Genomic DNA, 24,106 nt, shown 5'->3' with positions numbered 1-24,106 from the left:
TTTTTTTTTTTTTTTTTTGCTCTTTGGGGCCGCACCTGCGGCATAGGGAAGTTCCCAGGCTAGGGATTGAATTGGAGCTACAACGGGCAGCCTACACCACAGCCACAGCAATGTGGGATCCAAGCCACGTCTGCGACCTACACTGCAGCTCACGGCAGTGCCGGATCCCCCACCCATTAAGCAAAGCCAGGGATCAAACCCGTATCCTCATGGATACTAGTCGGGCTCGTTACCGCATCGCCACAATGGGGACTTCTGAAGTGGGAACTTTTATTATCACCCCCGTTTTACAGAAAGGACATAGAGGTCCAGGGATTTAAGTACTCTTGCCCAAGGGACTTACCTACCTTTGACTGGATTCCAAGGCAAGAGATTTAACTGGGTCTGGGGAGTCGCTTGCAGAACTGTGTGTGTGAGACGCTCCCTGGAGAGGCCTTCAGCGCCGTCGTGCTGCGGAGGTGGTTCATCTGGGTCTGGAAAAGGCTCCCAGCTGCTCTTCTAGGGGATTTTCAGTTTTGACCCCTTAAGGAATTTTTGCTCATCAAGATTTCCCAAGTGACACATTCTTTGTGCAAATTACCATCATGTTCCATTTCCCTTATGAGAAATTTTTTCCTGTTGAGAAGTTTTTAGTCACTAGGTCTTATGGAAAATGTCTGAAAGGTTTTATGATGAGTAGAAACAAAGAAGCTCTGACTTTGCAGACATTTTCTTTCTTCCCTTCTCTCTTTGTTTTACTTTCTCAGTTTTCTGTTAACCGCCACCCCCCCCCCCCGCCGGCCATGCCCTTAGCATATGGGCCAGGGATCAAGCCCACACCACATCAGTGATAACACGGGATCCTTAACCCACTGCACCACAAGGGAGCTCCTGCTTTCTCAGTTGTAGTATTTTAATAGAAAACATTTACAAATGATCCGACAAAGCCCAGAAACCCAGAAAGGATATAGCGTGGAAAGTGTAACTCCTGGAGTTCCCGTCGTGGCGCAGTGGTTAACGAATCCGACTAGGAACCATGAGGTTGTGGGTTCGGTCCCTGCCCTCGCTCGGTGGGTTAACGATCCGGCGTTGCTGTGAGCTGTGGTGTAGGTTGCAGACGCGGCTCGGATCCTGCGTTGCTGTGGCTCTGGTGTAGGCTGGTGGCTGCAGCTCCGATTCGACTCCTAGCCTGGGAACCTCCATATGCCGCGGGAGCGGCCCAAGAAATAGCAAAAAGACAAAAAAAAAAAAAAAAAAAAAAAGTGTAACTCCTTTCCTCCCTTCCTCTGCTGCCCTGAGGGCACCCCCATACAGTTTCTTCTATATCCCTCCAGAGACGTGAGCATTTTTCTTTTAAATGTGAGTGAGAGATAGGAATTCTTGTGGTTTTGAACCAACAGCATGGCCCAGCTTCTCCCAGGAAGGATCGGGTGCTAAATGTTAAGGACATTGAGCCGCTCAAAGAAGAAGTGCTTAAAACTTCCGAAGGATGTTATAATAATCAGCAGGAGGGCCCCTTGCACAGGCTGCTCAGAAAGGTTGGATTCTGGGCACCAGCCAAACCCTTCCCATGCTGGCAGTTGTGGGGGGCGGGGGGTGGTGACACTGTCACCTTCTTTGCATCCTGAGGGTCCAGCTCTGTAAGACTTCTTCAGTTGTTTTTCTGCGTCTCCTCTCCCTCTTTCAGCCTATTCTTACTCATGAGCCAGAGCAGCCTTTCGGAAGTGGGAGTCCAATCGTGGCCCTCTTTTGCTTAAACCCCTGGCATGATTCACGTGGGCTAGGGCTGCAAGCCCTGGGGTGATGGGGGAGGCCTCCAGCCTGTCCCTGCAGCTGCATTTCTCACCTCACTCTCCACTCACTCGTTGCTCTCGTCATGCCGAAGTGTGCAGTTCTCCCCCAGCCCGGTCCCCAGGCGTGCACACCGTTCCTTGTCACACACCCAGACCGTTGCTTGTGCTGACCTCTCATTGGACGTCCTTCCTGCCTTTGTTCGTGTGTCTTTGTAGCTGTGCTGCACACCACATCCTTCCAGGGTGGCATTTGGTGGCGCCCTTTCAGCACTCATCAGTCAGTAGTGACAGAGTCTGGGCCATTCCGAAGAAGGTTCCAGAGGGTGGGTCCCCAGATGGTCCTGGCCTTCTTCCCCTTGGAGCCACCAGCTGCCAGCAGGGCACCCGTGCTAGGTAGTGCTCTGCAGGTGACTGAGGTACTGTCCACTGCACAGTCCCCTCAGTCCACCACATGCAAAGGGTGGACCCTAAGCCCATCTGTATTTAACCCGAGTGCATGCGTCTGCTCAGGCTTTCTGCCCTAAGTTGCACGCTAACAAAGGCCTGACAGCAGAAGTTTAAAGCCAAATGGGAACAAAAGTCCATGTGCTTTTTTTGTCACTTTGGACCAGGCTTTGACTCCTTTGTTCTCCAACTGCCTTCCTGAGGCTTGATCAGCTGCCTTGTCCCAGAGGAGCCATGTGATTCACTGGTAAAGGGAGTTCACTAGTTCGCTACAACTAGTCTTAGTTTAATTTTAGTGAGTGTTTTAATTCATGTTTTTATTTTTTGTTTAACTGTGTACCAGTCAGACTTGTTTCAGAGAAATAATATCTAATTCTACTTTTGCCAGTATTTGTGCAGTATTTCCTGTTATTGGGAGTTGTGGTGTACGTGAGCTGTGGAGTACGTCACAGACGTGGCTTGGGTCCCGCGTTGCTGTGGCCATGGTGCAGGCTGGCAGCTATAGATCCAGTTGTACCCCTAGCCTGGGAACCTCCTGTTATTTACCTTCTTAAATCCTTGCAGTCACTGTGTATGTGATGGTTCTCCAGTTGCATAAATGAGCGGTCTGTAACTCAGAGAAGCTTGCCTGAGGACCTCCCGCCCCTGGAAAGATTGGAGCCAGGATTCACTTGCATGTCCCTTGTGTCTGAGTCCATTGGTCTTCTCTCTCCAGTATTCATCCCATGGAGGTCCGTTCCATCTTGTGACTTTAATCCCCATCCCTGCTGTAGGCATCTCAACTGTAATTGGCCAAAACAGAACTACCGCTTTCCCCCAACTAAACCTTTGCTCCCACCATCATTCCTCACCTCAGTAAGTGGCATCACCACTTGGCCAGTTTCTCAGCTAAACATTTTCTTTCTTTCTTTCTTTTTTTAAATTATAGTTGACTTACAGTGTTCTGTCAATTGCTATACAGTAAAGTGACCCAGTTATACAAATGTATAGATTATTTTTCTCACATTGTCCTCCATCATCTTCTATCACAAGTGATCAGATATAGTTCCCTGTGCTATTAGATGTAGATCCCTGTGCTTTACACAGGATCTCGTTGTTTATGCCTCCAACTGCAATAGTTTGTATCTACTAACCCCAGACTCCCAGTCCATCCCACTCCCTCCCCCTTCCCCTTGGCCACCACAAGTCTGTTCTCCATGTCCTTGAATTTGTTTCTTTTCTGTAGGTAGATTCATTTGTGCCATATATTAGATTCCAGATATAAGTGATATCATATGGTATTTTTCTGCCTCTTTCTGACTGACTTCACTTAATATGAGAGTCTCTAGTTCCATCCATGTTGCTGCAAATGGCCTTATTTTGTTCTTTTTTATGGCTGAGTAGTATTCTGTTGTGTATATATACCATATCTTCTTAATCCATTCATCTGTTGAAGGGCAGTTATCAGGCTTCACATTTTTATGTCATCCTGACTCCTTTCTTTTCTCACAACCCACATCTGCTTGACCAGCCAGTTATGTTGGCTCCACCAAAACATATCTGACTACTTCTGCCTCCACCTTCGTAGAGACCACTTCCATCTTTTGCTTTTTTCCTGGTGTTCCTATGTCCACTCTGGTCCCCTTGCAGTCACTCTTCTGCTCTCAGCCCTCCCAGGGCATCCCAGAATGCTTAGAAGAAACTCTTAAAGCCTAACTTGCCTCTTAAGACCTGGAGTGATCTCAGCCTCTGCTGCTGCCCTAAGTGGCCCCTTTGCCAGGGTCACACCTGCCTCAGGCCTTTGCATTTGCTCTTCCTTGTGTCTGTTATGGTCCCTGGGCTTACGGTGGCATGGCTTGCTCCTCACTTCATTCAGGTCTTTGCTTAAATGTCACCTCCTCAGAGAGGTCCTCCTTGACCCTCTTCTTAGATAGTAAGTAGCCTCTGCCTCAGCTTAGTTTGATTTTCTTCTCAGCACTTAGCATGTGACATTATGTATCATATGGATTTATTACTCGTCTTCCCCACTGGGCTCAAAGCACTAATATTGTACCTAAGGCAAGCACAGAGTAGATGCTCTTTCAATGTTTGTGAAATTCTTTGGTTTCTGTTTTATTATCTGTTTCTTGGTTTGTGGATCGAGGACCCCGAGAGGGGAACACGGTCCGTGGAGTAGTTGTGCACCTGTGTCACACCACGGAGCTGTTGCTTCTCTATGTTGGGGAGAGTCTCATTCTTGAGTATTGTTTCTCAAATACATAGAGATGCTTTGTGATTGATATAGACTGGCAATTCTTTTTCTCTTATTTTCGTGGCCATGCTCACAGCATGCATAAGTTCCCGGGCCAGGGATCAAACCCACGCCACAGCAGCAACCTGAGTCACTGCAGTGACAGTGGTGGATCCTTAACCCGCTGTGCCACAAGGGAACTCCTAGAAATTCATTTTCCGTAGTGGTTTTTATTATTTTTTTAATTAACAAGAACTAAGAGTTCCTTGGTGGCCTAGCCATTAAGGATATGGCATTGTCACTGCTGTGGTACGTTTTTCTTCCCTGGCCCAGGAACTTTTATATGCTACAGGTGGAGCTAAAAACAAAAAACAAACAAGCACCAGAAGTACAGTGATCATTTTGTAAAAGCCCACAGAATATTTTGACCTTGACTTAGTCATATTCAACAAGGCCAGGAGGCCACCTTATACCACCTATTCCCCAACTTGATTTGACAGCAAGGTCCTGGGGTAGGTGCTATAAACAGCTGGAAGGAAGCAGACAGATGTAGTCCCACCCAGCAATGAGCTTATTAAACTTGGTAGGGAAGGCCACCTGCCAGTGTCATTTCAGGCTGTGGAAGTATGCCACCACTGCTCAGGGAATATTGGGCCAGGAGAACAGGGGGAATGTTGGGAGAATGATTAGACCTCACGCAAAACCCCACATGCTCTGATTCTGTCTCTGGTAGCAAGGCCCTTAATTTAATTAATTACCCTGCATCAAGTTTCAAGAGTCCCCAGAACAAGTACTGGCCTAATGCATTCAAAACTGGCACAGGTGCTGGGACACAGGACACAGCTTCTTCAGGGCCATGCAGCCTTCCCACTCAGCCACGTTCTTCGAGCAGCGGGCTCCATCAGGGGTCTACAGGATGCCCGCTCCCTCTTCTGAAGTGTGGTTCTGGAGGGGAGTTCTCTCCATGGCTCAGTGATAACAAACCCAACTAGGTTCCATGAGGACACAGGTTCGATCCCTGGCCTTGCTCAGTGTGTTGAGGATCTGGCGTTGGTTGCCATGAGCCGTGGTGTAGGCTGCACATGCGGCTCTGATCCTGTGTTGCTGTAGCTGTGGCTGTGGCTGTGGCCAGTGGCTGTACCTCTGATTCAATCCCTAGCCTGGGAACTTCCATATGCCACACATGCAGCCCTAAAAAGCCAAAAAAAAAAAGTATGGTTCTATCTTAGAGATAGTGGAAGTTGTAGAGTTTGAAAAGCAAAGTCAGTATCACAATTTAATTTTATATTTAGACATTATTTTTAGATTTTAAAAAAATCAGTGTTTTTATAACATACACTTCAGCAAAGAAAATGTTACCAAATCTTGGCTGGAAGGATTATGTAGAGGGAAGCAGTGATTTTCAGGGTGGGGCTGCAATCCACTAGAAGATGAAGTATCAGCATTTGGGGCTGCTGGGAAGGGCTGAGTCAGGTTTGTATGTTTATCTGAAAGGGAAATTGATTTTATTATTATTTTTTTTAGGGCCGCACCCACAGCACATGGAAGTTCCTAGGCTAGCGTTGAATCGGAACTGTAGCTGCCAGCTTACACCATAGCCACAGCAATGCAGGATCCTAGCTCACCGCAATGCTGGATCCCCAACCCACTGGACGAAGGCAGAGATGGAGCCCGAGTCCTCACAGATACTAGTTGGGTTCGTTACCACTGAGCCACAACGGCAGCTCCCAGGAAAATTGATTTTATAAGTTTGAGAAACACAAGCTTAATAGAAGAGCTGTGTTTGCTGGGCAAGGAGGAAAGTGCCGGAAGGGCTGGTTTTGTTAATATCTGTGTCCCTGCCACATTACACTGGAAAGGGACGGGGTTGTCACACTGGGTAGGTTGGTGGGGTTGAGCAAGTAGGTTTCATGTTTGCAGGGCTGGCCTGCTGCAAACTCCCATTTCCTTGGCCTGAGTGTGTGTGTACTGGCTTGTGTGCAGCAGCCACCAGGAATGCTGAGTGACTAGAAACCAAATGGTGATCCCTGTCTCTTGCTCTCAGGTGCCTCAAGGCCCCTGGCTGGCTGTGTCGTTGTCCTGTCCTGCAGCTGGCGCAGCACATTCTGGGAACCGGCGCGGCTGTTTGTCAAGATCAGCGTCTCCTGCTGGTAGCCAGTTGTTTCCTGACTTAATAGCTTCCCTCTGTGCAGCAGTGTGGAAACCATGGCTGCAGTTTAGTGCCTGCTAATAACCTGGGTAATATTTCATGTTTGACAGGTGCCCATTTGACTTTGAGATGGAGCGGCACTCTGTGGACCCACTTAGAGCTCTGGGCAGGCGCTCCAGCCTTCAGCCGGGAGTACTCACGGGGTTTACAGAACAGTTGTTCAATATAAAGTGCTTCTCCAGCAGAGAAAATTGCCCTGAGTGGTTTTTGCCCAGTGCCCCTCCTTCTCCTAATGTTAATTGGGCTCTGGGATTTTTCCAGATGGCATTTAGAAGGAATAATGGGTTATGATTACAACGTCTAAACAAGGTTCAAGTCACCAAATAGTTATTGAGTACACCCGAGGTGCCCAGGAGAAAAAGCTGTGTAGAAACCATCTGATGTGGTCTTTGGCTTAAAAAAAAAAAAGTCTGCCTCTCTGCTTCCTGGTAACAGTCGTTTGCTGAGGGCTCACCACGTGCCACCCCCTGGACAGGCCCTCTGCCCCCATTACCTAGCTTAATCCTGTAACGAACATGGGCAGCAGTCCTGGCAGCCCCGTTCTGCCGAAGAGGAACTTTGCTGGAGGTCACCTGCGGGTGTGGTAGGTGGCGGGACCTGGATATGGGCCCTTCCGGACTTGGCCCCAGAGGTTCTGCTGCCTCCGTGGTGCTGAACTGCCTCTCAAGTCCCTGAGTCTTAGAGGCAGCAGTGTGGGACTTGGTGCCCGGTACAGCTGTGCCGTTGGTTGGCAGGAGATTGGGCTGTCCCATGCCTGGCACCGTGCCGCTTGGCATGTCGAAGACACTCCGTAAATGCCATTTTGTTGTTGCTGGAGGGGACTGGGATTCAGGTTTTGTTGAACTGATCAGAGTGGATTTCACAACCCAAGGAGAACCCTTTCTCACGTCGGTGGTCTCTTTGTGGGTGTTTTGGAACCGAAAGGCAAATTGAGAGGGATTGCGTTGTTTTTGCAGCAGCCCCCCTTCCCCCAGTCCCACTCCCGTCAGCCTCTGTGGCTCTTTCCGCTCCTCAGGACAGTGCCGGTGATGGTGCCAGGAGCACAGTTGAAAGCGACTCTTTCTCTGCCTGGATTGAGTGTGCCACCTGTACCTCACTTTCTTCCTATTACAAATTTTGCTCATTTTGAAAAAAGTTCACATATTAAAATATAGGAAAAGCATGTGTTTAAATAGTAGATCTTGTGTGTGTCTGAATAAAGAAACAGAGCACGCCTCGGTCTTCGAAGCCCCTGATTGTGCTGCCTTCTGTATCCAGAGAAAACGTTATCCTGAGGTGGTGGTTGTTGCTAAGCATTCCCTTTTCTTTACGGTTTTACCATCTGTATCTCTGGCTGAAGGAAGCTACCACCAAACTTCGTGGCTTCGACCATCAGCAGTTTATTCTTTCTCCCCATTTTGTGGGTGGACCAGGCAGTTGTTTTTGTTCCACGAGGTGGTGAGGTCATTCACGGGCCAGCTTTGAGCCGGTGGCTGGGCTGAAGCCTCGGTGCCGTCGGCTGGGGTCTCTCAGCTCTTCCTCGCATGGCCTGGGCACGGTGACGTCTCCTCCAGGGCCCCTCCGTGTGTCCTCTCTGCCCCGCAGGAGTGCCTGAACATCTCTGCAGCAGGGTGTCTGGGTTGGTTCCAAGAGAGCAAAGCAGAATCTTCCAGCCCTCTAAAGGGCCAGGCTTGGAGAGTCACTGCCTCCTGTTGGGCAGAGTCATCACAGGGCCACCCAGATTCAGCTGGATCCGATGGCAGGTGCAGTCCGATGGGAAGGATGGTCGGCGGCTGGCCTCGGAGACCGTGCCCATGCTGTCCGTGTCCGTGTCGCTGTGGGGCTTCTCCAGGTCCCTCATGTTTCCATTCCCAAGTGAATTCCTTGCGAGGTCAGCCAGGGCTTGTGTCCGCCCAGGCCACTGGTCCTCACGAGAGTATCCCAGCTCTGACACCGAGGTCTGCCCCATTCATCAGGGAAGTTGACCGAGCAGGTGGCAATGTGACAGAGGGTGCCTGCTCACAGGCAAGAGTTGGTCAGGCAGCCAAAAACAGAAAAAAGAGAGAGTTGGTCAGAAGGCCATGCCGGGCTCCTTGTGGGCAAGCCTCTAACATGAGGGCTGTAGGCTCAGTGGGCTCTGAGGTCTTGTTCTGTTTGCATTTTCTGTCAAGCTAAGATTTTAGGATTTTTCTTAGAAGCAGCTTTTGGAGTTATTTTTGGCCACGCTCACAGCATATGGAAGTTTCCGGTCCAGAGATCAAACCCGTGCCACAGCAGTGACGAGACACCAGATCCTTAACTGCTAGGCCACCAGGGAACTCCCAGAAGCAGCTTTAACTAAGGCCCACACGTAGTGCCCTTGAAGCAAGATGAAATGAGGGGGAAGATTCCCCCCAGTTGTGCTTAGTGACGGGCCCCGCAACCATGGGCGGGCTGCCACTTGATCCCCAGCCTGGGTAACCAGAAGTCGACTGGCTGCTGATCTTATTTTTGTGTTTAACGTCTCCTCAGAATGGGCAGCTCCCACTTAGCGGCCTGCCTCTGGCGTCCCCGTGTCCCTCGGTGTGGCCCAGGCAGGTGCCTCCTGCCCCACACTCACCTCTTGTCCTGGTCCCCTCTAAGCTCGGCCAGATCTTGGCGGGGTCCTTTCAGTGTGGCGTGTGGAAGAGGCGGCCAGAGGCCTGCACGTCACACAAGAGCCATTCACCAGGTCCGGAGATGGGGCCCCCCAGCTCCTGCCCAGCCTTTCGGAGGGGAGGACCCGCCAGCAGGCCCCTCACCCGCTCACCGCATCACCCTGGGGAGAGAGGGGCTGTTGGAGCTTTCTAGCAGGCAGCCTGCTGGTGGACGGGAGTGGGTGAAGACAGCCTGGGGCCCTGCGCCCCGCCTGGCCCTGGGGGTGAGCCGTCAGAAGAGCCACAGCGCTGCCCACAGACAGAAGGGGCCGTTTAGCACTTGCAGGCCTCTCGGGCCCTCGCACTGCAGGGCGGTCACAGGATGGGCTTGTGAGCAGAGTTTAGTGCTGCCAATCTGTGTGTGGAGATGCCCCCTCTTCTCTTCCTTCCTCCCAGCCCTCTGCCTGCTCCCCGCTTCTCCCTCCCTGGGTCCTTTCCCGTTTTCTCTCTTTCCATTCTTTGATTTTGTCAGAACAGATGCTCTTTTAGGGCTGTTTCTCTGTTGGAACAGCTTCAGAGGCTGCCTCAGAGGGATTCCAGAAGCCTCTGGTGTTCTCCTCCCGACACCCACGTTTGGGGAGGAGCCCACTTCTGGGCGGGCATCTCGCACGGAAAACCGCGGTTAGCTTCGGGTGGAAAACATTACTCATGGCTCACAGCTGCTCCCCGTGCTGGGGGCGGGTGGGGGCCTGGAGGTACTGCCACCATCCAGGCTCTCCAGGGACCTTTACCCCCCCACCCCCCACCCCCCTGGCCTCTGGAGACAGCTCCCCCAGCCCCCGCGTGTCCACCCAGGAGACCTGGGCTTGGCTGCCTTTCCCTGGGAGCGTTGGGGGTGTGGCCGCACAAGGCCTTGCTGCGGCCTTGGCTCCAGGCAAGGCCAGTAATCACCTGATCTTTGAGCTGGCAGGTCCCCTCCACCCTGTTGGCCAGGAGTCTTTTCTCACGTTTATCTTCCCAGCAAGTCAGATCGCTTTTGGGCTAGAGGGCCCTGCTTGCAGCAGTCTCCAGCCCAGGGGCCTGCGAACAGCTCTGTAGCTCGGGGTGGGGGAGGTGTTCTGCTGAGGCTCCCCAGTCATTTCGAAGCCTGGGAGAGAGTTCCTCCCAGCTCGGTTTTCAGGTTGGCTCCTGGTGAAGGTGAAGGGCCCAGGCCCACTGCCAGGAGGGAAAGGTTTGGGCCTGATTCTGAAGGCCATTGTGCTGCAGCTGACTGAGGAGGCCCTGGTGGGCCCTCCCTTTCTGTGCTTGGGAGGCATTTCACCCAGAGCTCCTGAGGACAGGAGGTGAATGTGCTCACATGCACCCCACCCCCCACCCCCCTCGGGTCAGCTCACACGGCCTTCACGGCAGAGAGAAGACAGCTCAGAGGCTGGTTTGGCCCAGGCCCCTGCTTGCCACCTCCCTTTGGTTCCATTTACATCTTGCCTGGTGTGTACCCGCTTTAGGTCCGGGGCCTAAGGGCCCTGGCCTGGGGTTTCAGCCCATGGGTTGGTTCTCTTCCATGTCCTCCAAAACGTCCCTGTTTTAGCTCCGACCTGCTCAGGAACAGAACAGGCCAGCTTCTCCCTTGCACTCCTCTAGGTCACGAATGGAATTTTCCAGGGCTGGAACACCGGGAGAAGGATGCTTTCATGTAGCAGCCTTTGCTCTGGTGGCTCCGTGCTGTGCCGGCTGGTTTGGTGCTGAGCCGGTTGTTCAGCAGACGCAGAAGGGCCAGCTGCCCCATGCCTGACCTCCTGACTCCAGGACCAGCTTCCAGCTCTTCGCTGCTCACACTTAAGAGGGTGGAGCCACAGGCACTTATGATCTGAGAGATCCAAGAAGCTGTGCCTCTGGCTGGGAGCTTGTGTGTGGAGGCTGGAGTCAAAGGGGCATGCCAAGGAGACTGGAGGAAACAAAAGGGTGTCTTCCAGTCTCCAGTAGCAGCGACTGTGCACTCACTGGCTCAGGGACTGGCACCCCATGGCACACAGCTTGTTGCCACTTACTTGGTGGAGCCCCGCCCATCTACTCGGTGACTTCCCCCAGTTCAGCAAATATATCCCCCCACTTTTTTGGTAAAGTTTCCAGACACCACAGGGTGGGTGGGCTTTGCGTCCTTCAAAGCTGCTCTGTGCTGGCTGAGCCACGTGCATGGGGGTGTGGCTTTGGTGGTGTCTCATCACAGCCACACAGCCATACATGGTCACTGTGGCTGCAGAGCTGCAGCGTGGTGACTCAGCCCCAAGAGGCTGATGTAACCGGGGAAGAGCCGAAGCCTGTGAGGGGCTGCTGAGACCTGAGGCTGAAAGCACGTGTCCGTCTCACCCTCCCTCCCTCCCAGCAACAGCCTGGAGCGGCTCAGAGCCGACCCAGGCCTCAGAGGGGGGTTCTGGGAGAGCTGCAAAAGGAAACCACTGCCATCTATCTGATTCGGGGTCGGGCGTGACAGCCCAGCCCTGCAGGGGTCTTTGTCACGTGGTTCGGGAGTGGGCGTTGATGTTGACTTGGAAAGTGGTTTCTTTTCCCTAGAAAATGCTCATCTTGAGACGAACTCTGGTGTGGTGCTGTGGGGGCGGGAGAGCTGTTTTTAGATACCAATTTAGACATGGCTTGTGCAATTCAGGATGATTCGCATCAGGTCGGCATCAGGTCGTGGAGCTTTTGTGAGCATTTTTGACTTGAGGCAGTTGTGGGATTTCCAGGCAGTAAGTGACGCCTTTGATAGAGAAACAGCAGCCAGGCCAGCAGCTGTTGGGGTCAGGATCAGAGTTCATTCTTCCTCCCGGGACAGCCTGGAGAGGTTTCTGGAAGCAGAGGGCTCATCAACCTTCTGTAATTTCCTGCGCCCATGAATCAGGGAGGGGGAGAGAGGGCTCCTTGCCCCCCAGGGCCAGGCTCTGCCAAGGACAGGGAGCTTGCCCAGAGCCCTGTGGGTGCCACGGGAGAGGGGCCGCTTCCTGAAATGCTGGAAGATGAACCAAGCACGTATTTCACCTCCATGACACAGAGAAAAATAAGAACAGAAGGGTTTCATAAAGCCATATGTATCCAGTTGAAGGATCTGTCCTTTATTCTAAGATGTGTTATGCATGCTTTTTGTAAAAGCTGTTTAGTGACTCTGTCTTTCTTTTTTTGAAATGTTTTGTGTTGGTCCCTCCACGCCTTTGGAGGTTTGGGAGCTCTCCTGGCCGGTTAGCCCAGGAATCTAGAAGCTCCAGTTTGGTCCGGGCTTGCAGAGGCACCTGGCGCCTCTGCCCTCTGTGGATTTGTTTTTGTCCTCCCCGTCTCCCCGCTTCTCATCTGGGCATGTTGGGGCTGCTGTCGGGGCCTGTGGGTCCTCCCTTGTGCTAACACGAAGGCCCTTTGGCTCTCCCCAGCCATGGATTTTCCCCAGCACAGCCAGCACGTCTTGGAGCAGTTGAACCAGCAGCGGCAACTGGGGCTTTTGTGTGACTGCACTTTTGTGGTGGACGGTGTTGACTTTAAGGCTCATAAAGCCGTGCTGGCGGCCTGCAGCGAGTACTTCAAGATGCTCTTCGTGGACCAGAAGGATGTGGTGCACCTGGACATCAGTAACGCGGCAGGTACCCCGCTGGGTCCAGGGCCGACTTGCGGAGGGGCACAAGCTGTGGTGGCCCCGTGTCATGCCAGCCCCTCCTGACACAGCCCCTGCCCTCCTGTGAGCAGCACCTGCCAGCCGTGGGGTGCACAGGACGCAGGCCACAAGTGGGTGGGCACCACACTCCTACCACCTTGGCCTGTCACGACTGGGAACAGGGTGGTGAGGGGAGAGCTGGCAGGAACGACTCGTGATAAGGTCTAGGCCAGAGTGAACACAGGACAAGCTCATCAGGAGGGCCACAGAGCAGGTGGACTCGGAGGCTGGACCCTTTCCCTTGCTGCGTCAGTCCCGAACCCCATACGCCGGTGCCAGCCTTGATGGGGATGGTCAGCCGGGGTGTCAGGAAGGTCTTCTTCGTAGTGAGGAAGGAACTAACTGGTCCTAGATTCGGGTTCCCAACCCAGAATGGTGTGACATGCCGCCAGAAACTCGGGCAAGGTGTTGGTCCTTCGTTTTACAGATGTGGAAACTGAGACCCCAAGAGGTCAGGTGACTGGCCTGGAGGTCAGATAGTTTGTGGTACAGCCCTGATGGGAGCCAGGGGTGACGCACTCTGTCCTCCAGTGGCGGAGCGTAGCAGCTGGGCAGAGTGCTCCAGGTGGGCATCCCACCCCGTGCCCTCTCCGGGTGGACTTCTCTTTGGAGACGGCTTGATGTCTGGGCCAAGAAGCCCCAGGTTGTCCACCTCTGCTGGCACAGGACTTGGCAAGATGGTGGCGTGCCACTCAGCTTTCCACAAACCCCTGGATCCTGCCACCGAGTGGAGTGGCTGGACAGGCTGCTGGTGCCAGGCCTTGAGGGTGGTCTTTGATGGCTGTCTATGTCCTTGGCAGGCTTGGGGCAAGTGCTGGAGTTTATGTACACAGCCAAGCTGAGCCTGAGCTCTGAGAACGTGGATGATGTGCTGGCCGTGGCCAGCTTCCTGCAGATGCAGGAGATCATCACGGCCTGCCACGCCCTCAAGTCACTGGCCGAGCGGGCCACCAGCCCGGGGGAGAGTGTGGAGGCCTCGGCTGTGGAGGGTAAGATCCTTGGCAGGCTGTTCCTGAGCAGGTGACTTTCGATGGGGAGCTCTGCCTCTGCCTCTGTGTCACCTCTCTCTGTCAGGGTCCTCCTCTGCATTGTGGGGAGCTGTTGAGGAGGGGCCCCTCAGAAGGGCCCTTCTGGCCCGCAGCTCCCTTGTGCGCCGCTGCCTGGGGGCACCAGGCAGCAGTGCCGGGCTCAAGACCTTTGCACAGGGCTTCGCTCCTCGGCAGCTCTCCTCTCCCACGTCCTTCCTCCTGCTCCCCATACCGCTTCAGGAAGGCCCCCTGATGCCCCGGGTGGGCCAGGTTCCTGTGGCACTTTCTGAGTGCCACGCTCTCCTTATAAGTGCAGATCTCTGATCAGTGTCATTTCTTTTGTGAGGTCTGTCCCCCAACCAGTCGCAAGCCCCACGGGAGCAGCAGCCAGGACTGCTGCACCCCAGGCCCAGCCGACAGCCTGGCGGGGAGTCAGTAATCTGGTGAATGGGCAGACTGATAACCACTACTTAGTTGTGTCCCCAGGGAGGGTCTGGAAGAGCTGGCAAGTTCTGGGCCACCTCCCCGCTCCAAGCAATGGGCACTTGATGGGAAATGGCAGGTCTGTCTTGTTCTATCTCCAGTGGGGGACAAGAGAGCCAAAGAGGAGAAGGCTGCTGCCTCCACGCTGAGTGAGCTGGACCCGGCCAGAAGCAGTCCACCCACGGGCCCAGGCAGGGAGCCCAAAGAGGAGCGAGGCGGCCAGGCCGAGAGCATGGCCAGCGGTGCGTTGTGATGCTAGGACCTGGCTGGCGGTCCCTCACCTGCCAGCAGTGCAGGCCCTACCCAGGAGGCTCCTGTGGGAGGGAGGTACAGGCAGCTGCCCCCCTTGACCAGCCTATTATTGGTTCTGGGGCGCCTGTTCCAGGAGCACAAGCAGCCTGAGCTCAGAGGCATGTCCCCTGCCACTGGCCACAGCTGCTTCCAGGGACCTGGTCCAGGGGAGCCCTCTGGCCTTCAGACAGAGGGTCCCAATCCAGCCTCCGCTGCCCCCACGCCCCTACCCTAGGTGCAGAGCAGACGGAGAAGGCCGATGCCCCTCGGGAGCCACCACCGGTGGAGCTCAAGCCTGACCCCACAAGTGGCATGGCTGCTGCTGAGGCTGAGGCTGCCTTGTCAGAGAGCTCGGAGCAAGGTACCCTTGGCAGCCGGGCCAGCCAGCACGCGTCCCCTGCACACAGCCTCTCCCTCCTGCCTCAGCCGGTCTCACTCTGAGTCGCTCTTTGATCTCAGCTCTTGAACCTACATCGTCTTTTCTCGTTCTTGAACTGGTTATCAGTTTCTTGGTTGTGCACCCTGGACGTGTCTCCCATTAGCACAGAAAGGTCCCCGGCCCAGCAGTGGCCCTGCTGCTTTTCCCCGGGCTCAGCACCTGGGGGAGCCTTGCAGCCCAGGGCAGACCCCACCTCACCCCACCCCCTGCGTTCCACTGCTTGTTGGCTGATGGCACCCTTGCCACCGTGTCACCAGCCTGGGGCCCACGGTGGTGGCCGGAGGCCCATCCGCATCCTCCGAGCAGCAAATGTCTGGGTCAGCGGTGTCCCCTGGGCGTCCCCTGGCCGCTGCTGGGGACCATGTACCTGTGGCCGCCAGACCCTGCGGCGGTGAGCAGACGCCCGGGGGCGCTTCCTGGCGCTCGCTTGGCCCCGAGGTCGTGTCCCTTTGGAGGCCCCTTTCGCCCTCCTAGGCGCCTCAGGGCCGGCCCTTCTTGCGCAGAAATGGAGGTGGAGCCAGCCAGGAAGGGAGAGGAGCAGGACGAGGAGGGCGCCGTGCCCGCTGCCGTCAAGGAGGAGGGGCCGCCGCTGGAGAAGGGCGAGGCCCCCGAGGAGAGCGAGGAGTCGGCCAGCACGGACTCGGGCCAGGAGCTGGGCGCCGAGGCGCGGGGCCTGCGCTCCGGCACCTACGGCGACCGCACGGAGTCCAAGGCCTATGGCTCGGTCATCCACAAGTGCGAGGTGCGCGTGGGCGATCGGGGGGGCGATTGGGGGGTGGCAGGGGCGGACCGGTTCTGACAGCCCGCCCGCCGGCCCGCAGGACTGTGGCAAGGAGTTCACGCACACGGGCAACTTCAAGCGGCACATCCGCATCCACACGGGCGAGAAGCCCTTCTCGTGCCGGGAGTGCAGCAAGGCCTTCTCCGACCCGGCCGCGTGCAAGGCCCACGAGAAGACCCACAGGTAGGCCCCGCCCCGCCCGCCCGCGGTCCGTCCGTCCGTCCGTCCGTCCGTCCGCCCGCCCCGCGAGCCCGCTCTCGCCTGCCGCCGCAGCCCGCTGAAGCCCTACGGCTGCGAGGAGTGCGGCAAGAGCTACCGGCTCATCAGCCTGCTGAACCTGCACAAGAAGCGGCACTCGGGCGAGGCGCGCTACCGCTGCGAGGACTGCGGCAAGCTCTTCACCACGTCGGGCAACCTCAAGCGGCACCAGCTGGTGCACAGCGGCGAGAAGCCTTACCAGTGCGACTACTGCGGCCGCTCCTTCTCTGACCCCACGTCCAAGATGCGCCACCTGGAGACCCACGACACCGATAAGGAGCACAAGTGCCCTCACTGTGACAAGAAGTTCAACCAGGTCGGGGACCCGGCGCCGGCCGCTTCCGCCCCGGGGACTGAGGCCCACGAGGGACGGGCCGGGTGGGGACACGGGCTCTTGGCCGCTGTGCTGAGGAAGCTGGGGGCGGGTGGGGGGGGCAGGTTCACGGCGTGGGCCGGGGCGCGGGGGTCGCCCTCTTCCGCCGGCCTGGAGGAAGGCCGGGGCTGGGGGCTGGGAAAATCGGCTTGGCCCCTGCGGGAGGGGTTGCTGTGGGGCGGAGAGCGGGTTCCTGGGGGGTCGCTGACGCCCCGCCTGGCGCAGGTGGGGAACCTGAAGGCCCATCTGAAGATCCACATCGCCGACGGGCCCCTCAAGTGCCGGGAGTGTGGGAAGCAGTTCACCACATCAGGTAAGGCCAGGCCGCCCTGTCCCCGTCCCGTCCCTGCCACTGTCCCCCGTCACGGCGTGTGGGCCCGGCCCCACCTCGGTCTCGCCACAGGGAACCTGAAGCGGCACCTTCGGATTCACAGCGGGGAGAAGCCGTACGTGTGTGTCCACTGCCAGCGGCAGTTCGCGGACCCCGGCGCCCTGCAGCGGCACGTCCGCATCCACACGGGTGGGTGAGCCGCCCCGGAGCCAGGGGCGGGTGGGACGGGCGCGCCGAAGGAGAGGGGGCACCGCCTCCTCCTGCGTCCCTTGTCTTCCTGCCCAGGTGAGAAACCGTGCCAGTGTGTGATGTGCGGCAAGGCCTTCACTCAGGCCAGCTCCCTCATTGCCCACGTACGCCAGCACACCGGGGAGAAGCCCTACGTCTGCGAGCGCTGCGGCAAGAGGTCCTGCCCCCGCCCCCTGCCGTGGAGGGAGCGTGTCAGGGACCAGCCTGGGGCTGGCTGGGAGCCGGGCCGCCTGCCGTCCAGCCCAGGCGCTGGTCCCAGGGCTCCTCCCATCGGGACGTGGAGGCGGAGGCCTCGGCGGAGGCCCGGGCTGTTTGGTGCAAGCTTCTCTCTCTGCAGATTCGTCCAGTCCAGCCAGTTGGCCAATCACATCCGCCACCATGACAACATCCGCCCCCATAAGTGCAGCGTGTGCAGCAAGGCCTTCGTCAACGTGGGCGATCTGTCCAAGCACATCATCATCCACACTGGTGAGTGGGTGCCCCTCGCCTCCCGGTCCCAAGCCCTGACTCTGGGGCGGGTGGTGGAGTGGGAGGAGCCCCAGACCCCCGCCTTGGGTGCTGGCACTTGCCCGAGGTGGCCTTGGAAGCAGTTCAACTCCAAAATGCAGGCTCCAGTTTCTCAGTTTCTAGGAGGGGCGGGGGCCGCCAGAGGCGTCTTTGTGGCTCAGGTGGCCCACCTCAGAGCGCTTCCTACTGGAAGACAGGGCTGCTGGGGAAACTGGAGGCCACTGAGGTCCTCCCCCCTGCACCCCCCCAATGGCAGGAGAGAACCTTGCCTCCCCCCCCAGGAGAGAAGCCTTACCTGTGTGACAAGTGCGGTCGCGGCTTTAACCGGGTGGACAACCTGCGTTCCCACGTGAAGACCGTGCACCAGGGCAAGGCAGGCATCAAAATCCTGGAGCCAGAGGAGGGCGGTGAGGTCAGCGTGGTCACCGTCGATGACATGGTCACGCTGGCCACAGAGGCACTCGCGGCAACGGCTGTCACTCAGCTCACAGGTGGGGGCCGTCACAGCCCACCAGGCAGCAGGGGGTGGTTACAGGAGGGGTTGCCTCTGGGTGGCAGAGGAGCAGGTGACTTTGACTTCAGGCCCTGCGATTCTGCCCACAGTGGTGCCCGTGGGGGCCGCCGTGACCGCCGATGAGACAGAAGTACTTAAAGCCGAGATCAGCAAAGCTGTGAAGCAAGTGCAGGAAGAAGGTGAGAGGGGCTCCCTGCCGGGAAAGCTGGTGGGCCTGGGGCCCTTCCTGTTCTGACTGCAACCCCACTCCCACAGATCCCAACACCCACATCCTCTACGCCTGTGACTCCTGTGGGGATAAGTTCCTGGATGCCAACAGCCTGGCCCAGCACGTGCGCATCCACACCGCCCAGGCACTGGTCATGTTCCAGACGGACGCGGACTTCTACCAGCAGTACGGGCCCGGCAGCACGTGGCCGGCCGGGCAGGTGCTGCAGGCTGGGGAGCTGGTCTTCCGCCCTCGGGACGGGGCTGATGGGCAGCCTGCCCTGGCAGAGACACCCCCCACAGCCCCTGAATGTCCACCGCCTGCTGAGTGAGCAGGCACCCCTCCTCCTGACTGTTTATTTAAGGATGGATGGCACCCTAGAACTGAGAGGGGTGGCCCTGTTCCGTAGAGAGAATAAATTTGATTATTTTCTAATGCTGCCTACAGCTCCCTGGGGGGTTTGGTGGGGAGCTGGCAGCTGTGGCTGGTGCCACGGAAAGGGTTGCTCCACCCAGGGACCAGCTGGCAGAGACCCGCTTCTTGGGAAGGCCCGGCTGTCCCTTTGCAGAGTGGGCCTGGAGACCCGGGAGCTGTCTAGGATGCTTTGCCTGAGGAGTCGGAGCCGGGGCAGCACGCTCAAGGCCAGAGAAGCTCGGCTCCATGAGCCCCATCCCCTCACCTGCTCTCCTCGTGAGGCTTCCCGTCCGCTCGGCCTGGGGACCGGACCTCCCCTCTCCGTCTCTCTGTCGTGGAGCACAGCTGTGACCTTGCTCCCTCTGCCCAGGGACTGAGAGCTGGGCCCGCAGAGCGTCACCACAGGATCCAGGCCACCCATACAGAGCCCAGCACAGGGGCCCGTGCAGTCAGAGTAGCAGGATAGGCACAGCACCAGAGCCAGCAGGCCACAAGCCTGCTTCTGGTGGGCTTAGGAAAGTGGGAGAGCTCCACACCCACTTCGCAGTTATCTTGGCCCGAAGATCACGGCCAAGCCGGTGTCATCTTCTGGGGACACTTACTTGCTTGGAATCAGCCATCAGGACAGTAACGCAGCTCACTTTCACTCCTGTCAGTAAGGAGACGCAAGCTGCCGTTGCGGCTGCTTTTCCACGCAGCTCGCCTCCAGCAGCTGGACTCCCTCCCTTGCAGACGGTACCATCTCCGTGCACAGCGTACATAGGTCTGTTTGGAGGAGCCCCAGGGATCCTGCAAGTGAGACCAACCTTCCGGGCCTTGTGTCTCCGTCCCCCTACGCCCACCTCCCCAGCCGCAGGGGAAGCTTGGCCCACTTATCCCATTCTCTCCGGAGCAGGGAGAGGCCAGGCTGTGCCTCTGCCGCTGCAGGGCCAGCCTGCAGCACACCTGGAGGAGGCAGGGGCAAGAGACAGGACCCCAAAGCCCACTTACGCTGTTTCTGAATTTGAGTGGGAGGTGGCTTTATTCTTTATCTAAATCTGAAGTGCCTTTGATGTTTACCCAGGAACCAATTGGGGAATTCGAAGTGTCCAATTTACACCACAGCACTGAAAAATGGTTCAAAAAATGAAAAACTTGCGTACAAGATAAAATTATCTTTGGGGAAGATTTGTGGCAGAAAGGCAATAGGTCCCATGTAGGTTTGGTGGGAGTGGGATAAGGACTAGCTGTTCCCATGAGCCAAGGACCCTTGGTTCTCCCATCCAAGTGACAATCACATCCACACTTGACGTGTTTTGTATTTTTTAATAAAGTTTGTAATCCAATGGACACACAAAACAAAACTGCGCTGAGAAAAAGTTTCATAAATTAATAAGTGTTAGGAAGTTGGGGGAGAGGTCAAGGTCATAGGAAGGGAAGCCAGTCTTTTTGTACAGTCTTGTGTGTGTGTGTGTGTGTGTGTGTGTGTGACACTTCCAAATTGCGGGGGCAGGGCCCGTGCTGTAACGAAGCGCACTTATACAAATGAGTGACAATACAAAGTCTGAGTATGAAAATAAGATCTTCTCTGAAAACACATTTTTGGCACAGATTAAAAAAAATGTATGTCGGGGAATTTGATTTTTTTTTTTTAGTATTATATATATTTATATATATTATATATTTATATATACACACATCCCAAGTTCTGTATATTCCACCAAGAAAGAAAATCCTTCCGTTTGCTCTTTTTTGATTGTAAACTGTACATCCTGGGTGAATCAAAGATGGTGGCAGCAGGAGAATTAAGAAAGGTGACACATCCAAATGAGCAAGGGGAAGGGAAGGGAAGGAGTGGGGACGAAACAACCCAATGAAATGTTCCTTGACCCCAAGATTTCAGCAGAGTTCACAAAGTCCTGCGTGAGAGTCTGCGATGTGTGTTTACATACACCAAGACATCCAGAGTGTCACAGCCTGTCTTCACTGTGCAAAAGTCCAAGTCACTAATTTAGTGCAAAGGCAGTTCTGTTTTGTTTCTTAAAAACAAAAACAACAAAAAAATTAATTCCACTGCCCTGTTCCTTTTCTCCAAAAAGAGAAACCCAGCCTCAAGGTGTCTGCAAGTCCATCGGTTGGTGGTCTGTCCTTGGGCTAAATGTCATGTAAACATACAAGTAGCAGCACCACTGCCCAGAGGGGTCTGTCCGACTGAGCCGGGAGGGCGGGCGGGCGGGCGGGCGGGCAGGAGGGCGAGGCTGGCCGTCAGGCAGTGGAGTCTGTCCCCCTCGGCAGCTTCTTCCTCCACTTGGCTGGGTTGTCCTGTGTTTATTTTTTGCTGCAGAGCCTCAGGAAGATATACCGCGTGGCGACCATTCAGTGGCTCACACAGAGGCGATGACAATCATGAGGTGGGGAGAGATGTTGGAGATGCTGGCCAGGAGGTCGGGGGCCAGACGGGACAGGTGACTCTCAGAGAACTCGCAGGGCGGGAAGATCTGGAGCACGTAGGCGGGCTGGAAAAGGGGACAAGAGAAAAATGGGACCCCATCTTCACCTCACCCCCTCACACACACACTACCCTTCTTCCCTTAAACATTTCCAACTGGGGGCCCTAAAGGCCCAACACAGAGCCAGGTTGAGTCAATCTCCCAACCAGCCAGTGCCTCTGAGACGTTGCCAGAAGAAAACCCAGTGAAAACGAACCGCTGCACACCTCTTCTATATTGTTAAGCTAAAGAAAAACCTCTGCTGTCTGGCTGGCCACTGCGTGACTCCAGGGTGGGCAGTGGCAGACCCACCCATGCACTCCGCCTGTCCCTTTGTCCACCTCCTCTGGGAAACTTCCCTGGACTCCTCTAGCTGGCACTGGCAGCCATACGTCACCAGATGAGACGTGTGTGTTTGCCGAGGAAGGACCCCGGGCTGACCTGATTGGAGCCAGGGTTGGGAACGTTGATGATCCCTGCCGCCTGCTTGGCCTGCAGATACGTGATGAAGGCAGCCTTGAGGGACTCAGTCTGGCTCACAACGTCTTCTTGGTCACGGCCACAGGGCAGAGCCAGCAGCAGACAGTAATCTGTCTCCACCTGAGGAAGAGGCAGCCGGCAGTGATCAGGACTCATCTCACAAAACAGCAGCCCCAGAAGAGGCCCTTCCGACAGAGGGATTTGACCCCTAGATCCACAAAAGCCCCCACTTCTGAGATGACCTTGAAGCCCATCCCTCTGTTTGTTGAATGAAAAAAGCCTCATCTCTGGGTCTAGGGGCACGTGACATCCCCAGTGGAGACAGAACATGCTCTTCATCACCCACTCCGAGAATGCCACGACCTTGCCCCATGGCAAGCCCGAGACACAGGCAGTGGGGCCACCCATGCCTTTCCTCCCGGTGGGTGGGGCAGCTGCTCACCTGGGCCCCGAGTCTTACCGTCATCCTTCGGGCAACCCCCTCCAGCTGTGAGGCCTCCAGCCGCATCCGCTGGGCGATCCTCAGAGGGGGCCCGCCTTCAGAGAGGGGCAGGGAACGGTGGGCCAGGACATTGTTGCCAGAGACGAAGTGGAGCTGCACAGCAGCTGTGTCGTTCTTGAGGGCCAGCAGGCCCTGCCACACGATGGGGTACTTCTGCTCATAAGGAAACAAAGACAAGTGAGCTCAAGGCTGGAGAACAGAGCCATGCTGGCCACGGCCCTAGGCAGCAGTCAAGCAGGGATCTTAGGACACCAAACAAGCACAAGAGCCTGGAGGGTGGTAGGGGAGCCCCCTCTCCCCAGGCTTACCTTCAGAAGCTGGACCATATCCACGGGCCTCTGGGAAGTCAAGTGCGGAGAGGAATCTTGTTTGGGGGCTGCCTGGGCTTCAGTATGTGGCAGAGCCAGTCCTGGAGGGGTGCTGGGGCCTGAGGTTGTGGGGACAAACAGTGGCTGCTTTGGGGCAGCCTGAGTGGGGAGAGGGGCCGGGAGGTCAGGCTTCATGGAGACAGACACAGGGGAGGGATAGGAGGTCTGGCTTGTTTCCGCCTGCGCCCTCTGGACCTGGCCATGGGGCTCAGCTGGCCTGCTTGCAGGTACACTGGGGAGGCGCGGCTGTTCTACTCCTGTCTGGGTCCCCTTGGCCTCCTGGGAGACTGGAGGCATCTTGCTGCTTGGTGGCTGGCCTGGCTGGCTGAGCTGGGCGGGCTGAGTGGGCTGGGCAGGCTGGACAGACTGCACAGGCTGGAGAGGCTGGGAAGACTGCGCAGGCTGAGTGGGCTGTAAGGGCTCGCCTTCAGGAGGGGCACCCTGGGGGGTGGGGGGAGAGAAAGGGTCGGAGTCAGAGCCTGTTATGCACAAACAACATCTTGCCCCCAACCGACCAGCCATGGGCCCCTGGGCCGGTCAGCTGCAGGGCCATCTCCTGTCGCCAGGCCCCCCAGAAGGAGCTTTAACATGATGGGTGTGCCCATGGGCATTCAGGATTGAGGATTCTGGTAAGAGATCACCTCTCCCCAGTCCTGTCCCCCAAAATGGTCACCTCTTCCCTGCCTTCTCACCCATGCAGGCAAAAGCCAGCACTCTACCCACTCCCTGGGTTCTCCAAGCTGTGATCTGATCCCTTCAGCCCCACACTGAGAACGCTCCTCTTTAAATCCACAAGAACAACACACGTCAGGGACCTTGCTGGCACCTCCCCCACTATCTGGACCGGAAGCCAGATCCCGGGCACGCTCACCTGAGTGGGAGCCTTGGTCCGGGGAGGCAGGCCGATGGAGGCAGCAGCTGGAAACTGCGTGTGTGTGAGCTGCGCCGGGCTGTGGTAGGTGCGGATGTCTCCGTACCTGTACTCCTGAAACAGCTCCCCGCTGGAGTGCACGATCTGCACCCCGTGGGTCACCACCACGGGCGGGGTCAGGGGCAGCCCCTGGAGCTGGTTGCTGGGGGTGACTGTGAGGATGCGGGCCTCACCGTGAGAGGCTGGGGCGGGGGCAGCTTTGGCATCTGCCGTCTTGGCAGCATCTTTCACTGGCTGCTGAGGGGCCTTGCTGGCTGGGGGCACCTTCACCACCCCATCTGCTGCCCGGGGCTGCTCGCTGACCGCCGTCACGTGAGGATGCACCATGATCCTCACATCCCGCGGCACGGTGTATGGGTGCAGTCGGTACTCGGACTGCATGACCAGCACCTCCGACTGCACAGGGGCTGCAGCTCGAGCAACAGGGAGATGATAATGCACCTCTTCCTCAGGAGGGTGCTGGGAGGCCAGGGCGGGCACACCGGCCGGGGCTGGCTGGGGGGTGCCTGCACGCTGCGGGGCCCGGACCTCTACCTGCTGGGGCTGCAGGGGGCCC

At 56.6% G+C, this 24,106-nt stretch overlaps 2 protein-coding genes across 8 annotated transcripts in view; one reads left to right on the top strand and one right to left on the bottom strand.

Moving 5' to 3' along the window:
• Window positions 1–18,827, top strand: part of ZBTB17 (zinc finger and BTB domain containing 17) — a 35,376-nt gene extending 16,549 nt beyond the window's left edge. The window contains exons 3-17 of one of the 7 annotated variants that reach the window (XM_021095395.1): window positions 6,470–6,575; window positions 12,648–12,854; window positions 13,726–13,914; window positions 14,538–14,678; window positions 14,963–15,088; window positions 15,670–15,908; window positions 15,988–16,130; window positions 16,221–16,521; window positions 16,804–16,891; window positions 16,982–17,098; window positions 17,195–17,315; window positions 17,496–17,626; window positions 17,947–18,156; window positions 18,269–18,358; window positions 18,435–18,822. In XM_021095395.1, the coding sequence (XP_020951054.1) occupies window positions 6,470–6,575; window positions 12,648–12,854; window positions 13,726–13,914; window positions 14,538–14,678; window positions 14,963–15,088; window positions 15,670–15,908; window positions 15,988–16,130; window positions 16,221–16,521; window positions 16,804–16,891; window positions 16,982–17,098; window positions 17,195–17,315; window positions 17,496–17,626; window positions 17,947–18,156; window positions 18,269–18,358; window positions 18,435–18,718 (2,493 nt within the window). In that variant the 3' untranslated portion in view covers window positions 18,719–18,822. Of the gene's footprint in view, window positions 1–6,469; window positions 6,664–12,647; window positions 12,855–13,725; window positions 13,915–14,515; window positions 14,679–14,962; window positions 15,089–15,669; window positions 15,909–15,987; window positions 16,131–16,220; window positions 16,522–16,803; window positions 17,099–17,194; window positions 17,316–17,495; window positions 17,627–17,946; window positions 18,157–18,268; window positions 18,359–18,434 lie in introns of those variants that run through there. The other 6 variants (XM_021095398.1, XM_021095400.1, XM_021095394.1 and 3 more) reach the window with 6 other exon arrangements.
• Window positions 20,087–24,106, bottom strand: part of SPEN (spen family transcriptional repressor) — a 91,904-nt gene continuing 87,884 nt past the window's right edge. The window contains 5 exon segments of the mRNA XM_021095393.1: window positions 20,087–21,296; window positions 21,711–21,869; window positions 22,210–22,404; window positions 22,560–23,060; window positions 23,491–24,104. Of these exon segments, the coding sequence (XP_020951052.1) occupies window positions 21,165–21,296; window positions 21,711–21,869; window positions 22,210–22,404; window positions 22,560–23,060; window positions 23,491–24,104 (1,601 nt within the window). The 3' untranslated portion in view covers window positions 20,087–21,164.

The sequence above is a fragment of the Sus scrofa genome, chromosome 6 (genome assembly GCF_000003025.6).
Source record: "Sus scrofa isolate TJ Tabasco breed Duroc chromosome 6, Sscrofa11.1, whole genome shotgun sequence".
Lineage (NCBI taxonomy): Eukaryota > Metazoa > Chordata > Mammalia > Artiodactyla > Suidae > Sus > Sus scrofa.
Note: the sequence above shows the minus strand (reverse complement) of the source record. Positions and strands in the feature narration are given on the sequence as shown.